Source organism: Mobula hypostoma, chromosome 13, assembly GCF_963921235.1.
Source record: "Mobula hypostoma chromosome 13, sMobHyp1.1, whole genome shotgun sequence".
Classification (NCBI taxonomy): Eukaryota; Metazoa; Chordata; class Chondrichthyes; order Myliobatiformes; family Myliobatidae; genus Mobula; species Mobula hypostoma.
In genome coordinates this window covers 84,604,654-84,622,702 of record NC_086109.1, presented here as the reverse complement: position 1 = coordinate 84,622,702, position 18,049 = coordinate 84,604,654, and the positions used below count along the sequence as shown (strand labels likewise).

The 18,049-nt window shown below is 41.6% G+C and overlaps 1 protein-coding gene across 2 annotated transcripts in view; it reads left to right on the top strand.

The window, feature by feature from the left end:
• The window catches only part of LOC134355748 (aggrecan core protein-like), a 116,152-nt gene that overhangs the window by 44,939 nt on the left and 53,164 nt on the right, over nucleotides 1-18,049 (top strand). For both annotated transcript variants that reach the window (XM_063066101.1, XM_063066100.1), the window contains exons 5-9: nucleotides 1,236-1,363; nucleotides 2,634-2,927; nucleotides 11,956-12,603; nucleotides 14,639-14,813; nucleotides 17,097-17,224. In XM_063066101.1, the coding sequence (XP_062922171.1) occupies nucleotides 1,236-1,363; nucleotides 2,634-2,927; nucleotides 11,956-12,603; nucleotides 14,639-14,813; nucleotides 17,097-17,224 (1,373 nt within the window). The remainder of the gene's footprint in view (nucleotides 1-1,235; nucleotides 1,364-2,633; nucleotides 2,928-11,955; nucleotides 12,604-14,638; nucleotides 14,814-17,096; nucleotides 17,225-18,049) is intronic.

Here is an 18,049-nt window from a genome sequence, read left to right as displayed (position 1 = left end):
TTGGTGACGGAAGCATGGTGACTCTTGGTCTGGGCATGGCAGCCCACACCACACCCTCAGACTATGTTGGCCATTGTTGCAAACAATGCATTTCACTGTATGCTTTGATGTTTCAATGTGCATGTGACAGTACAGCTAATCTTTATTTAATCTAACCCTTCAAATATCCATTGGTCAGCATTTTGCTGACCGTTGCTGGCATTGGAGAGTGTCCAGAGAAGGTTCATGAGAATGATTCTGGGAATGAATGGGTTAACATACTCTATGAGGGGCGTTTGATGGCTCCAGGCCTGTACTTGCTAGGGTTTAGAAGAAACCTATCAGATACTGAAACCTATCAAATATTGAAAGGCCTAGATAGAGTGGATGTGGAGAGGATGTTTTCTATAGTGGGAGAGTCCAGTACAGTACCAGAGGACATAGCCTCCAGAATAGAGAGCTGTCTATCTAGAACAGAGGTGGGGAGGAATTTCTTTAGAGAGAAGGTGAAGCATTGGAATTCATGCCCACAACCTGCTGGAAGCCAAGTCATTAAGTATATTTAAAGCAGAAGTTGATAGGTTCTTGATTAGTCAAGGCATCAAAGGTTAAGGGGAGAAGACAGAAGAATGGGGTTGAGAAGAGTAATAAATCAGGCCATGATGGAATGGCGAAACAGACTCGATCAGGCAAATCGCCTAATTCTGCTCCCATGTCTTCTGGTCTTATCCAGTTTGCGAATGATATTTGGGAAGGGAAATCTCCTAACCCTGGTCCAAGAGACCCATAGCATTGTCTGACTGAAATGAACACGGGGTTCTCAGCCCGTGAACAAGACAAACCACACGGATGAGATGAATAAATATCAACCACAAGAGCTCAGGAAGATTAATTCTGGAGCAACAAACAAAATGTTAGCGAGACTCAAAGGGCCCAGCAGGATCTCGGAAATGAAATGGATAGTCAAGGTCTTGGATCAGGTGCTTTTTCTAGTCCCATGGACTGATGGACTGTCCATTTCTCCACACAGATGCTTGCTGATCCTCTGAGTTCCTCCAGCATGCTTCTTGTCCAAATATGAGCTTAATCCAAAACGTAAAATGAGACAGAAGTAGAAGGAAGTTAGTCTGGGCTCAGACCGTTAGTTCCTGTTATGTCGTTTTTTAATCTTTTACAGTTGAGTCCAATACTTACAGTGAATGAAGAGACAATGCTAACAGAAGCCCTGAGACGTATTTCTGAAATTCTTTTCACAGGTATCCAATTCACAAACCACGTGAGGGTTGCTATGGTAATCTGGATGAGTACCCAGGAGTCAGGTCATATGGCATTAGAGACACCGATGAAACTTACGATGTTTATTGCTTTGCAGAGGAATTGCAAGGTGAGAAATATATTTTTGTCTGGAGAAATATACTCTTGAGATCCGTAAATGAGGTTGCATGGAAGGAGAAAATGGGCTTGTGGAGAAAATGGGCTCATGTTTTAGTTAAAATCAAAGTCAGGTTTATTGTCATATGCACAAGCACATGCATACAGAAATGCAGGGGGAAAAAATTACTTCCTGCAGCAGCACAGATGCATTTCATCAGATACACAACATTCCCAAGAAAAACAGAAATTAAATACACATTTGACGCATTTATACAATTGGAACAAATAAAAATCCAAAGCCCATTGTGGTGAAAAGTAGATGTAGTGTTGCTTTACTGAAGTAGTGATTGTCTTGGATGCTGGCATCTTATTCAAGTTCAAGTTTATCGTCATTCAATCATACACACGTATGCAGCTAAATGAAACATCATTCCTCTGGGACCAAGGTGTAAAAGCACAGTGCATATAGTCACATACAATATATGTAGCTATTACACATACAGTCACAAAAAAAATACTAGCACAGTGGTAGCATTATGGTTAGCCCAATGCTGTTACAGCTCGGGGTGTCGGAGATTAGAGTTTGATTCTGGCAGCTTCTGTATGGAATTTAAATGTCCTCCCTATGAATACGTGGGTTTCCTCCAGTTTCCCCCACATACCAGAGATGTACCAGTTAGTAAATTATTTGCTCATTGTAAATGTTCCTGTGATTAAGATAGAAACAAACAAACAAATAAATAAATAGACAGGTAGATAGATAATTAAAAGTCTCTGAGTGACATTCCCTGCAGATTGAACAATGATAGGTTGAAGTAAAGAGCTATTCTTTGTACTTTATACTTTATTGTCACCAAACAATTGATAATAGAACGTACAATCATCATAGCGATATTTGATTCTGCGCTTCCCGCTCCCTGGATTACAAATCGATAGTAAATATTAAAAATTTAAATAGAAAATAGAAAAATGGAAAGTAAGGTAGTGCCAAAAAAAAAACGAGATGCAGGTCCGGATATTTGGAGGGTACGGCCCAAGTCTGGGTCAGGATCCGTTCAGCAGTCTTATCACAGTTGGAAAGAAGCTGTTCTCAAATCTGGCCGTACGAGTCTTCTATACGCATGTTTATATAAGAATGAAGAAAGGAAAACTGCTTTTGGTGGAATACTCTTCCATTTCCATGTCTAACTCCCTATTTTTTCATGTCAATAGATTTTGTCAAAAGCATTTTTCGATGTTTTAGATCATTGATGGTCTGCTTTCTGCCCTTCTGTTTGTAGGCAAGGTCTTCTACATTACCACCACTGGAAGATATGCCTTCAATGAAGCAGTAGAAGCTTGCCTGGACAAGGGAGCTCAGCTAGCTACCACAGGGCAGTTATACCTGGCATGGAAAGATGGCATGGATCAGTGCAATACAGGCTGGCTGGCTGATGGCAGTGTTAGATACCCAATCTCAAAACGAAGACCTAACTGTGGCGGCAACCTATTAGGAGTTAGAACCGTGTACCGTTTTATCAACCAGACTGGCTATCCTGACCCTACAGATCACCATGATGCCTACTGCTTCAGTGGTAAGCCAATAACGACAATAGTAGAAATGGAAAATTCTGGAACGCTCAGCAAATACGGCGGCATCTAAGTAAAGAGAAATGGTTAAATGTTTCAGACTTGGAGCTGGTAAAGAGGGAAACTCCAATTAGCTTTCAGTAACAGTCAAGGTCAGAGTGGAATGGGAGGAACAAAGGAAATATCTTGAATAGAGTGAGATCAAAAAGGTTAATGGGGGCAGTTATCACCACATTATGCTATTTTGATTGTATTATTAATAGTGAAGCTGTGCCATATCCCCAACAAGTCAAACTATACAAAAGAAATAGAAATAGCCAAAATTGTAAACTTAGATCCACGAATGCTGGCTTGCTTAATGTTCCTAAAGCCAAGCTTATAAGAACTAGTAATGTGGCCTTTTGCTCTTATGCTCCAAAAATCTGGAATGCTCTACCAACTGAGTTACACCAGCCTAGTACTGTGGAACATTTCAAAAAACTTTGAAAAATCTACTTTTTTTTAATTTGGTCTACTTATAGGATTACTTAATGCCTGTTGATGTTGATTATATTTGTATAATTTGGTATATTTAATTACATTTTAGTCTACAAAATGTTTGTCTTTGCTTAACAATTTTCAATTTTGTCTCATATTTTTATAACAATATTAATTTACCTTTACAATCTGTATAAAGCACTTTGAGCCAGCATCCTAATGTATGAAAGGTGTTATATAAATAGTCGTTTATTATTATTATTATTGAAATGAAGACAGGCAGAAATCATCATTCTGCTGCAAGTAGAGGGAATGAGTGAGCTACCTCAACCTGGAAAACTCCGTGCTGAGTCCAGATGAGAGATAAGATTCACTCCTCTTCAGTTTTGAACTTCAAAAACTTTAAGTTAAGAATATTAATTTTGTTTGGACACATGGGCATAGATATTGGAGTTCATCCCTTGCATATGTTAAACAGGTGATGTGTGCAACTACATCTCTTAAAGCATGTGACACACATCAAAGAAGTCAGGAACTTGGTGAAAAGCCAGTTAAAGATTGTTAGAGAGCTTTTCACTGATCCATTTTCAAGGAGTGAGCTACGATGATTTGGATTGGACTCCTGTGGTGTCAGACATATCTTTCCAAAGAGAATTGGTTGAGTACTTGAAAGAAAAATAAATGTATTACCACAGGGGACAGACTAACAAAATAGAAAGAAAAATCTGGATAGGTTTTACCAGAAGTTGGCATGGTCTAATAAAACAAGTGATCTCCTCTGGTGCAGAATTGCTTCTATGATTCTATTAAAATCTTTTTAGGAGCAAGAAATGTTTGAACCCAACAAGCACAGGGTGCAAAAAACTTCTACTAGGATGCTGCTTGGATTACAGCAAGAGTTACCAACCTTTTTTTTAAATGGCATAGATCCATACAGTTAACTAAGGTGTCCGTGGACCCCAGGTTGGGAACCCGTGGACTAGAGGGCATGAGCAAAAGGAGAGGCTGGAGAAACTTGGAATGTTTTCCCTGGAGTGTCAGAGGCCAAGGGGAGACCTGAGCGAGGTTTATAAGATAACAAGAGGCATAAATTTATTCAACTAAACACTTTAAAGTTCAGAGATTTTGCAGATTTTAAAATAATACAAGTTATGCATAAAGTAAAAAATGGACAGCTACCACAAAGTATCCAAAGATTGTTTAAATTGAGGGAAAGTCAACATGATTTGAGAGGAACATGTGTATTTCAAAAACAAAGGATAAGAACGAATGTAAAAAATCATTGTATTTCAGTCAGAGAGGTGAATCTATGGCACAGTTGTGAGAATTTAAACACATGCACTACACTTAACCAGTTTAAAAAATTATTTAAAGATAATTTCATGAACAAATATAAAAATACGTGGTTTAAAATGAATGGGAGTAATGTAAATAAATGATACTTGGATTTGGATTTTGTGACAGAAGATTATGAATTTTTTTGTTTTGATGTGATGATTGACGCCAAATATGTTGTTGTATAAGTAAGAAGGGTAGGCGTAATAAGCTGTAGCTTCAGCCTACACCCTTTCGGTCTGATTTAAAGAATATCTATGTTTTTTTTTGTTGTAATTTTGCCCAAATAAAAATCTATCTATAAATAAAAATTAAATCTATAAATAGGGTTGGCAATCAGTATATATGGCCTCAGGGAGAAATATTGAGTCCTAGAGGGTATAGCTTTAAGCTGAGAAGAGGAAAGTTTAAAAAGAGATGTGCAAGGCAAGTTTCTTTACACAGTGAGTGGTGGGGGCCTCAAACGTGCTGCTAGGATTGGTGGTTCAAGCAGATTTAACAGGGGTGTTTACAAGTCTTTGAGATAGAGACATAAATATGCTAGAAAAATTCGAAGAAGGAGTCTGAGAGTCTGAGTGGGAGTGCCGAGAAAGAGATTTTTGAAATTTTCGTTATTTTTTTTTCTCCAACGGCTTTCTGAGAGGCGGGACTGCGCAGGCGTGTGACGTCGGGCAGTGCAGCGCGGCAGATTTAAAAGGGCAGACATCCTGCTTCGGATTTGATTCGAAGAAGGAGTCTGAGAGTCTGAGTGGGAGTGCCGAGAAAGAGATTTTTGAAATTTTCGTTATTTTTTTTTCTCCAACGGCTTTCTGAGAGGCGGGACTGCGCAGGCGTGTGACGTCGGGCAGTGCAGCGCGGCAGATTTAAAAGGAACAAAGCCTCATAGAGCGGGCAGCGTAGTTTGCGGGCTGCAGAGTGAGCCGGGAGCAGAGTGAAGACTTAAGGGCTTCGGCTCAACGGGCTTAGGCGGAAGCGGGCGAGGCGAGGAAGGTTTGACATTCATTTTCTGTTGCTATTTGAGGAGAGGGGCATTATGACTGTGAGGGCAGTTTGCTGTTCTCGGTGTCGGATGTGGGAGGCCCTGGAGTCTCCAAGCCTCCCGGACGTCTACATCTGCGCCAAGTGCATCGAGATGCAGCTCCTAAGGGACCGTGTTACGGAACTGGAGCTGCAGCTCGATGACCTTCGTCTGGTCAGGGAGAGCGAGGAGGTGATAGAGAGGAGTGGAAGGCAGGTGGTCACGCCGGGGCCACGGGAGGCAGACAAGTGGGTCACGGTTAGGAGAGGGAAGGGGAAAAGGCAGGTGATGAGGAGTACCCCGGCGGCTGTGCCCCTTAACAACAGGTACTCCTGTTTGAGTACTGTTGGGGGGACAGCTTACCCGGGGGAAGCGACAGTGGCCCTGCCTCCGGCACAGAGTCTGGCCCTGTAGCTCAGAAGGGTAGGGCAAGGAAGAGGAGGGCAGTTGTGATAGGGGACTCGATAGTAAGGGGGTCAGATAGGCGATTCTGTGGACGCAGTCCAGAGACTCGGATGGTAGTTTGCCTCCCTGGTGCCAGGGTCCGGGATATTTCTGATCGTGTCCAAGATATCCTGAAGTGGGAGGGTGAAGAGCCAGAGGTCCTGGTACATATAGGTACCAATGACATAGGTAGGAAAAGGGATGAGGTCCTGAAAGAAGAATATAGGGAGCTAGGAAGGGAGTTGAGAAAAAGGACCGCAAAGGTAGTAATCTCGGGATTACTGCCTGTGCCACGCGACAGTGAGAGTAGGAATGCGATGAGGTGGAGGATAAATGCGTGGCTGAGGGATTGGAGCAGGGGGCAGGGATTCAAGTTTTTGGATCATTGGGACCTCTTTTGGCGTAGGTGTGACCTGTACAAAAAGGACGGGTTACACTTAAATCCTAGGGGGACCAATATCCTGGCAGGGAGATTAGCGGGGGCTACTGAGGTGACTTTAAACTAGAATGGTTGGGGGGTGGGAATCAAATTAAAGCGGCTAGGTGTGAGGAGGTTAGTTCACAACAGAGGGATGGGAACCAGTGCAGAGAGACAGAGGAGTGTAAAGTGAGCGTAGAAGCAAAAAGTACAAAGGGGAAAAGTAAAAGTGGCAGGCCGACAAATCCAGGGCAAGCATTAAAAAGGGCTAAGAGAGTTGTAAAAGAGCGCCTGAAGGCTTTATGTGTCAATGCAAGGAGCATTCGTAATAAGGTGGATGAATTGAAAGTGCAGATTGTTATTAATGATTATGATATAGTTGGGATCACAGAGACATGGCTCCAGGGTGACCAGGGATGGGAGCTCAACGTTCAGGGATATTCAATATTCAGGAGGGATAGACACGAAGGAAGGGGAGGTGGGGTGGCGTTGCTGGTTAAAAAAGAGATTAACGCAATAGAAAGGAAGGACATAAGCCGGGAAGATGTGGAATCGATATGGGTAGAGCTGCGTAACACTAAGGGGCAGAAGACGCTGCTGGGAGTTGTGTACAGGCCACCTAACAGTAGTAGTGAGGTCGGAGATGGTATTAAACAGGAAATTAGAAATGTGTGCAATAAAGGAACAGCAGTTATAATGGGTGACTTCAATCTACATGTAGACTGGGTGAACCAAATTGGTAAAGGTGCTGAGGAAGAGGATTTCTTGGAATGTATGCGGGATGGTTTTTTGAACCAACATGTCGAGGAACCGACTAGAGAGCAGGCTATTCTGGACTGGGTTTTGAGCAATGAGGAAGGGTTAATTAGCGATCTTGTCGTGAGAGGCCCCTTGGGTAAGAGTGACCATAATATGGTGGAATTCTTCATTAACATGGAGAGTGACGTAGTTAATTCAGAAACAAAGGTTCTGAACTTAAAGAGGGGTAACTTTGAAGGTATGAGACATGAATTAGCTAAGATAGACTGGCAAATGACACTTCAAGGATTGACGGTGGATATGCAATGGCAGGCATTTAAAGGTTGCATGGATGAACTACAACAATTGTTCATCCCAGTTTGGCAAAAGAATAAATCAAGGAAGGTAGTGCACCCATGGCTGACAAGAGAAATTAGGGATAGTATCAATTCCAAAGAAGTAGCATACAAATTAGCCAGAGAAAGTGGCTCACCTGAGGACTGGGAGAAATTCAGAGTTCAGCAGAGGAGGACAAAGGGCTTAATTAGGAAGGGGAAAAAAGATTATGAGAGAAAACTGGCAGAGAACATAAAAACGGACTGTAAAAGCTTTTATAGATATGTAAAAAGGAAAAGACTGATAAAGACAAATGTAGGTCCCCTGCAAACAGAAACAGGTGAATTGATTATGGGGAGCAAGGACATGGCAGACCAATTGAATAATTACTTTGGTTCTGTCTTCACTAAGGAGGACATAAATAATCTTCCAGAAATAGTAAGGGACAGAGGGTCCAGTGAGATGGAGGAACTGAGCGAAATACATGTTAGTAGGGAAGTGGTGTTAGGTAAATTGAAGGGATTGAAGGCAGATAAATCCCCAGGGCCAGATGGTCTGCATCCCAGAGTGCTTAAGGAAGTGGCCCAAGAAATAGTGGATGCATTAGTGATAATTTTTCAAAACTCGTTAGATTCTGGACTAGTTCCTGAGGATTGGAGGGTGGCTAATGTAACCCCACTTTTTAAAAAAGGAGGGAGAGAGAAACCGGGGAATTATAGGCCGGTTAGCCTAACGTCGGTGGTGGGGAAACTGCTGGAGTCAGTTATCAAGGATGTGATAACAGCACATTTGGAAAGCGGTGAAATGATCGGACAAAGTCAGCATGGATTTGTGAAAGGAAAATCATGTCTGACGAATCTCATAGAATTTTTTGAGGATGTAACTAGTAGAGTGGATAGGGGAGAACCAGTGGATGTGGTATATTTGGATTTTCAAAAGGCTTTTGACAAGGTCCCACACAGGAGATTAGTGTGCAAACTTAAAGCACATGGTATTGGGGGTAAGGTATTGGTGTGGGTGGAGAATTGGTTAGCAGACAGGAAGCAAAGAGTGGGAATAAACGGGACCTTTTCAGAATGGCAGGCGGTGACTAGTGGGGTACCGCAAGGCTCAGTGCTGGGACCCCAGTTGTTTACAATATATATTAATGACTTGGATGAGGGAATTAAATGCAGCATCTCCAAGTTTGCGGATGACACGAAGCTGGGTGGCAGTGTTAGCAGTGAGGAGGATGCTAAGAGGATGCAGGGTGACTTGGATAGGTTGGGTGAGTGGGCAAACTCATGGCAGATGCAATTTAATGTGGATAAATGTGAAGTTATCCACTTTGGTGGCAAAAATAGGAAAACAGATTATTATCTGAATGGTGGCCGATTAGGAAAAGGGGAGGTGCAACGAGACCTGGGTGTCATTATACACCAGTCATTGAAAGTGGGCATGCAGGTACAGCAGGCGGTGAAAAAGGCGAACGGTATGCTGGCATTTATAGCGAGAGGATTCGAGTACAGGAGCAGGGAGGTACTACTGCAGTTGTACAAGGCCTTGGTGAGACCACACCTGGAGTATTGTGTGCAGTTTTGGTCCCCTAATCTGAGGAAAGACATCCTTGCCATAGAGGGAGTACAAAGAAGGTTCACCAGATTGATTCCTGGGATGGCAGGTCTTTCATATGAAGAAAGACTGGATGAACTGGGCTTGTACTCGTTGGAATTTAGAAGATTGAGGGGGGATCTGATTGAAACGTATAAGATCCTAAAGGGATTGGACAGGCTAGATGCGGGAAGATTGTTCCCGATGTTGGGGAGGTCTAGAACGAGGGGTCACAGTTTGAGGATAGAGGGGAAGCCTTTTAGGACCGAGGTTAGGAAAAACTTCTTCACACAGAGAGTGGTGAATCTGTGGAATTCTCTGCCACAGCAAACTGTTGAGGCCAGTTCATTAGCTATGTTTAAAAGGAAGTTAGATATGGCCCTTGTGGCTACAGGGGTCACGGGGTATGGAGGGAAGGCTGGGTTCTGAGTTGGATGATCAGCCATGATCATAATAAATGGCGGTGCAGGCTCGAAGGGCCGAATGGCCTACTCCTGCACCTATTTTCTATGTTTCTATGTTTCTAAATGGAGGGATATGTGTCATGTGCAGGCAGAAGGTATCAGTTTAATTTGACATAATAGTCAGTACAGACATCTTGAGCTAAAGAGCCTGTTTCTATATTGTTTTATAAGATCATAAGATGTAAGAGCAGAGTTAGGCCATTTGGCCCATTGAGTCTGCTCCACCATGCAAACATGGCAAATCCATTTTTTCCTCCTCCTCAACTCCATTTCCCAGCCTTCTCCCCATAGCCTTTGTCGCCATGTCCAATCAAGAATCTATCAACATCTGCCTTAAGTACATCCAATGACCTGGCCTCCACAGCTGCACGTGGCAACCAATTCCACGAATTCACCACCATCTGGCTAAAGAAATTTCTCCGCATCTCTCTTTTGAATGGATGCCCCTCTATCCTGAGGCTGTGCTGTCTTGTCCTAGATTCTCCCACCGTAGGAAACATCCTTTCCACATCTACTCTGTGCAGGCCTTTCAACATTTGAAAGGTTTCAATGAGATCCCCCCTCATCCTTCTAATTTCCAGCGAGTAAGACCCAGAGCCATCAAACATTCCCCATATGATAACCCTTTCATTCCTGGAATCATCCTTGTGAACTTCCTCTGGGACCTCTCCAATGCCAGTTGATCTCTTCTAAGATGAGGAGTCCAAAACTGTTCACAATACTCAAGGTGAGGCCTCACCAGTCACTTATAAAGCCTCAGCATCTCATCCCTGCTCTTGTATTCTAGATGTCTTGAAACGAATGCTAATGTTGCAGTTGCCTTCCTCACCACCAACTCAACCTACAAGTTAACCTTTAGGGTATTCTGCACAAGGACTCCCAAGTCCTCTTGCATCTCAGGTTGTTGGATTTTCTCCCGTTTAGAAATACATGGTCATGCACATTTATTCCTACTACCAAACTGCATGACCATGCATTTTCCAACATTATATTTCATTTGCCACTTTTATGTTCTAATAAAGCTGCAAATAAGCTAACTTAATCAGACTGCATAAAGCAATCAATGTCAGTATCAAACATCATTGTAGCATGCACATGAATGATGTATATTGAGGTACCTGTTACAATGACATATGGAATATTTGCATTGATTTGGTGACTGGTAAGTGGATGGGGCTTGAGGGTTCCAAACCTGGGGTCCACAGACCCCTCAGTTAATGGAAGAGGTCCATGACTTTAAAAAAAAAGATTGGGACCCACTACTCTAGAGTTTTGTACTGGTGACTGCAGCCAAACACAAGCCACCACAAAAAGTGAAATGAAGATGCAAATGAAGCTGAGGAACCAGTGATCTTCCCACAGAGCCACACCAACGCTAAACATAATCTCCAAGCGTCCTATTTTTCCCCATGCACACTATCTGTTACATCCCCCAAAGCTGGTAAAGTTCAAACTTCGTTCCCAGCATTCAAGGCTAACATGCAAATCCCACTGAGTCCTAATGGATTTGAAATAAGATATTGAAATAGAATTAGACCATTCAATTCACCAAGTCTGCTCTACCATTCAACCATATGCCATATTTATTATCCCTCTCAACTCTATTTCTCCTGCCACCTCCCTGTAATCTTTGGCACCCTTACTAATCAAGAGCCTATCAATCTCTACCTTTAAATATACCCAACGACTTGTGCTCCAGAGCTGCCTGTGGCAATGAATTGCACAGATTCACCACCCTCTAGCTAAAGAAAATCTTCCTCCTCTCTGTTCTAAAGGGACGTCCTTGTATTCTGAAGTTGTGCCCTCTAGTCCTAGATTCCCCCACAACTGTACATCCTCTGCACATCCACTTTATTTAGGCCTTTCAATATTTGCTGGGTTTCAATGCGACCCAATGAGTACACCCAGTCCAGCAAGTACACACCTAGCGTCAAAATATGCTGCTCATGTGTTAATCATTTAATTCCCGGAAACCTCCTTTGGACCCACTCAAATGCAGGTACATCCTTTCTTAGATAGGGGACCCCAAAACTGCTCACAATCAAGTGTGGCTGGTTCCCTACCTCAACAGAAGAGCTGACAGTCCATAAGGGAAGCAAGATAGGCCGAGGCCACGCATTGATTGATAGAGAATTCAGTTTGTTGGTAACCTGCACAGGGCTGTTTGTCTTCCTCATTGATAATCTCTTCAATACTCTGCTGTTTCTCAACAGGAAAGCCTGCTATAAAAGCAGTCACAGAAATCTCACTCACCCACCTAGCCACTGAGGCAGAAGAGTTGTTTACTGAAGAGGGAAGCGCCTTTACCATCCAAACCATACCTGAAAAGGTAGAAGTATTCTTCACAAAGCCTACTGAAGAGGGAGAAGTAAGGGGAGACGTTTTTACACTAAGTCCTTTCACTCCAGTGACTCTGCCATCTACTGAGGAAGCTCCTGAGTTGACCATATCTCTCAGCCCAGAAACTGTCAGAATCCCAGTTACTGAAGAACCTGTTACTGAGGGGATTATCCTTCCTAACATTACAGGCCTACCCAAAGATCTAATCACCCCTGAGGAGATCTCCAGTCCAGAAGTGCCAGTATCTGTGGTAGCAACTGTCGGGGTCTCGGTACCCATCGAAGAACTGACTGGAACTGTAGGACTAGAAGTCACAGAAATTCCAACTCCTGCTCCACACACCATAGAAGAGATTATTCCCAAGGTAACAGCAGCTCCAGATGTCCTGGCAACACCCCCCGAAGGGCTAACAGCAGCTCCGCCTGAGACAGTGACCCCGATTACGGCAGCCATCACCGAAAAACTGGTTAAAGTGGATGAGAGTTCAACGTTATGTCCCATCAGCCCAATGGCTCCAACTGGTGAGTTAAAATACTTCACACAGTCAGCATACAAAAGTTAATCACATCGCACTGGTCCTTCTTTACACTCTCTTAAGTATTGTTTATCTTTTAAAAATTGTGATTGCCTTGACTTCAGCAATTACTTGTTATTAAGAATCAAGGATCAACTTTATTCACCATATACATTTAAATTTATTAGGAATTTGGTGATGGCACAGCAGTACACGCTGAGGTTTCTTAACATATTGCGTATGTTCTATCTGGTTTTAATCTCTATTGGCCAAGTGGTTAAGGTGCTCGTCTAGTGATTTGAAGGTCGCTAGTTCGAGCCTTGGCTGAGGCAGCGTGTTGTATCCTTGAGCAAGGCACTTAACCACACATTGCTTAGCGATGACACTGGTGCCAAGCTGTATGGGTCCTAATGCCCTTCCCTTGGACAACATCGGTGGCGTGGAGAGGGGAGACTTGCAGCATGGGCAACTGCCGGCCTTCCATACAACCTTGCCCAGGCCTGTGCCCTGGAAACCTTTCAAGGTGCAAATCCATGGTCTCACAAGACTAACGGATGCCTATATAATCTCTATAGTTCTTGTACTGATTCCAAATTTAGATTCTGGATTCCCATATTAAATTCTTAGCTCTCCACTTACAGATTCACTGTTTGTACCATTTTAGGCACTAGGGATGATATAATTAGAGAAATTTACTTCGCACTTATGGTATGATCATTTAACTTTTGAGCAAAACATTGCTTTAATTTCATCCAAATTTTGAGTGAAATGCAAATATCAAAATTTGTCCTCATTTTTTTGATTAGAACTGCAACAAACATAGCGGCCCCAGTCTTCCATCAGATTTTTAAAAAATCTAGTATGTATTCTTTTATGTTTCTAGAGATTATAGGACTTTTGTTAGGTACTCTCTTGAGCACGTGATAGAGAGTTCAAGTAACCCCAGTTGGAATGGCAACAATTGTTATAGAATTTTTCTATTCAAAATACAATGAAACTTTCCATATCATGCATCTTTGGGAGCCCTGTTTAATGGCAAAGGATGAACAATAAGATTTATCTGATCTCTATTTACTGAAATCCTAAGATGCATTTATGCTAAGGAATACATATATAGTATAAAGGAAAGGAGTGTGCTTCGTTTTAAAAGCAAAATGGAAGTGTGGATGCTGGAAATCTGAAATAAAACCAGAAAATGCCAGAAACATTGTGCAGGTTAGGCAGTATTTTGTGATAGAGGAACAGTTAACATTTCAGGTTCTGATAAAAAGTCATCAATCTGAAATGTTATCTGTTTTTCACCCTTCACAGATGCTGCCTGACCTGCTGAGCATTTCCAACATCCTTTGTTTCCATTGCGACATGATTATTGTGAATGTCAGTCTTCTGGAACATATTTTATTATCTGTTAATTTATTTGTCATAATATTACTTTATACTTCATTGTCGCTGAACAATTGATACTAGAACGTACAATCATCATAGCGATATTTGATTCTGCACTTCCCACTCCCTGGATTACAAATCGATAGTAAATATTAAAAATTTAAATTATAAATCATAAATAGAAAATATAAAAATGGAAAGTAAGGCAGTGTAAAAAAAAATGAGATGCAGGTCCGGATATTTTTGAGGGTACGGCCCAGATCCGGGTCAGGATCCATTCAGCAGTCTTATCACAGTTGGAAAGAAGCTGTTCCCTAACCTGGCCGTATGAGACTTCAAGCTCCTGAGCCTTCTCCCGGAGGGAAGAGGGACGAAAAGTGTGTTGGCTGGGTGGGTCGTGTCCTTGATTATCCTGGTAGCACTGATCCGACAGCGTGCGGCGTAAAGTGAGTCCAAGGACAGAAGATTGGTTTGTGTGATTTGCTGGGCCGTGTTCACGATTTATGTTTTGTGTGTGAGGTAAATGTACTGTTTTCTGCACCTTGGTCTGGAAACACATTGTTTGTATTGAAGGTATACACGTTGAATGACAATAAATTTGACCTTGAACTTAATACGGCTCAGCTCAATTGCCTGTTTATCTGTTTCTTTAACAGGGATTGTTTTCCATTACCGTGCCATTTCAAGTAGGTACAGCTTTAACTTCACCCAGGCCCAGCTAGCCTGCTTGGAAAACAATGCCTATATTGCCACTCCAGAGCAGCTGCAGGCAGCCTATGAGAAAGGATACAACCAGTGTGATGCAGGCTGGCTTTCCGACCAGACTGTCAGGTAAAGCTTCCCATTTCTCAATTCTATGGATCATGTATTTTGTAAACTAGAAATCCTGGCCCCAGTGGCTATGTAATCATGTGATATATTCAAGTTCGGACTCAGTTCTCTCAGTAAAAGTTGTAAAATTAGTCAGCCCTATCATGGGTACTAGTCTCTGTAGTATCCAAGACATCTTCAAGGAGTGGTGCCTCAGAAAAGTGGCGTCCATTATTAAGGAGCCCCATCACACAGGACATGCCCTTGTCTCATTGTAACCGTCAGGAAGGAGGTACAGAAACCTGAAGGCACACACTCAGCGTTTCAGGAATAGCTTCTTCCCCTCTGCTATCTGATTCCTAAATGGACATCGAACCCATGAACATTACCTCACTTCTTTTTCTTATTTCTGTTTTTGCACTGTTTTATTTAACTAATTAATATACATATATATACTTACTGTAGTTGATTTATTTACTTATATTTCTGTATTATCATGTATTACTTTCTATTGCTGCCGCTAATTTAACAAATTTCATGACATATGCCAGTGATATTAAACCTGCTTCGGATTCTGATTATCACTGACTTGAAGCTTGTTACGTGACAATTTATTGCTGTCATAGGCATACATGTACATGGTATAAATGCCAAAGAAATTTGCTTTTTTGCAGCAGTGGCACTGCAAACACGACAAACATGTATCAACATAAATTAATAAACTAACATAAATTGTCATAAATTAACATAAATTTATTAATAACTATTCTATTTCAACTAACAGTGATGATAGTCCATGGGCTGGGACTACCTTAAACTGCAAATCAGTATTTACAATTTTTAATGTAATATAAATCAATCAAAGTTAGAGGCCATTCAGCCCCTCATAGCTAGTTAGCCATTTACTTAGATCATGGCTAATCTTGGCATCAATTTCAGAGAAACACAGAAACATAGAAAATAGGTGCAGGAGTAGGCCATTTGGCCCTTCGAGCCTGCACCGCCATTCAGTATGATCATGGCTGATCATCCAACTCAGAACCATAGCTACATGACCTTAATATTGAACAAAAATGTAGGCTCTAGGCTTCCTGGTGATCAGATTTTGTTTCATTTTTATTTACTTTCTTTCACGTGTAAAGAAAACTTCCTGATTCCACTTCTGGTTTGGTGCTTTGGAAATGGTTTGGAGAGTTAACGTCCCACAACAGAGCCCCTTCAGAGTGAGGACCTTTCAGATGAGAATTTCTCTTCTGATCTCTCAACGATTCCATCCAATATTCTGTAAAGCATCATGGGAGTTATCTCCATATCCTGGTATATATTTATATCTCAACCAAAGTCATTGAAATAAAAAATTATCTGGCTATTATCAGTCCTACAAGTAGTTATTCTGCACGAATTTGGTGGCATGTTTTGTACATTGCCTGAGTGATAATACTTCATAAAGAAAAAACGAACTTGACTCTAAACCACAGATGGATATCTTCTTATAAAAGAGGCTTAGTGAATGAGGAACTTCTTCTCTCAAGCTAAAATTGTCTCTGAATACCTACAGTTTTATACATCTTCTTTACCATGACATCTGGATCATTTCATCCCTGGCATAAGCCTTTACAACTAGGGCACAGAGACTTAAGTAGTCCCTAACAACACCACCAGCACCTCAGGAACACCTATTAGCACTGCACTCACCCTGTATCATTGACATGATATTCCAGCAATGTGTCAGGTAGAAGTCAGAGATCTAAATTTAACTACATTCTTCTGAAACCTCACAGATTACCAGTCTTAATAGGCATCTAAAACATTGCAGAACAGAAAAAGACTTTGCCAATAATTGTGCCCTTCACTTTGGCCTGGCTACAATGGGCCTTCCCATCTATACTGGGTTGCCCTCTCCTATCTTGTTATAAGACATGCATAATACTGGCAAACCAGCATTTATTGCCTATTCCTAAAGACAGTCATGATCTTCCACCTTAAGTTGTTGCAGTCCGCATTTCTACAATACCAGTGGCATAGTAGAGCGAAAAAATGTAGATTTTTGCTTTTTAAATGAAACAAAACTGACAGCACAGAAATAAATATAAAGCAATTTCCAATTTTTCACACTTCCCCACTCACCTTCCTCCAAGCTTTGACCACTTTCATGCCATAATATTCTCAATCAAAAGATCCCCTGAAGTAAGTTATCCAAGTTGCCTACTGATTGGCCTTGCTGTTCTTTCTTTGTCCACAGAATTGTTATTACTTAGGGGATAAATTTGTAAAGTTTCCTTATCTCAAACCCCTTATTCTTAGGTACCCAATGGCTGACCCTCGTGATCGCTGCTTTGGTGACAAGGGTGGCTTTCCAGGAGTAAGGAGTTATGGTGTTCGCAGTCCTGAAGAAACTTATGATGTCTACTGCTACATTGAAGCTCTAAACGGTACAGTATGCAGATTTGCCTGGGAACCGTAGTCCCAACCCCTTAATCATCCAGTTAATCACCCCCCCCCAACATAAGAGGTAAAAGCAGAGATTCCAGATGCCAGAAATTATAAGTTAAGAACAAAAACTGTTAGAAACACTCAGCAAATCAGGCAGCTTATGTGAGATGTGGTATATTGAGAAATATAGATTGGGTGACCCGAAGTTTACTATAGAGGTTATAGATACAAGTATGAAATATAAGGACTTCGAATTTCATGGTTTGCAGACCTATAGAAGAAGTGTAAGAGACAGTAAATGATGTGTGGATGCCAAAATTATTGCCATAAAATATTTAGAATTCATTTCAACAATTGTGAAAAATTCAAGTTTGTTGCAATGCCTTCAAGGTTCAAAGTAAATTTATTATCAAAATACATAAACGTCACTATATATAACCTTGAGATTAATCTTCTTGTAGACAAACTCAATAGATCCATAATAGAATAACAACCATCATAGAATCAATGGAAGACTGCACCATCTCGGGCATTCAACCGATGTGCAAAAGTCAACACGCTGTGCAGAGACAAAAAGAAAAAAATAAGAATAATAAATAGATAGATAGATAGATAAGCAATATATCAGAAACATGAGATAAGAAGCCATTAAAAGTGAGTCCCTGGGTTGTGGAAACATTTCAATGATGGGGCAAGTGAAATTCAGTGAAGTTATCTCCTTTGGTTCAAGAATATGATGGCTGAGGGGTAATAACTGTTCCTGAACCTGGTGATGTGAGTCCTGAGGCTACTGTACCTTCTTCCTGATGACAGCAGTGAGTGGG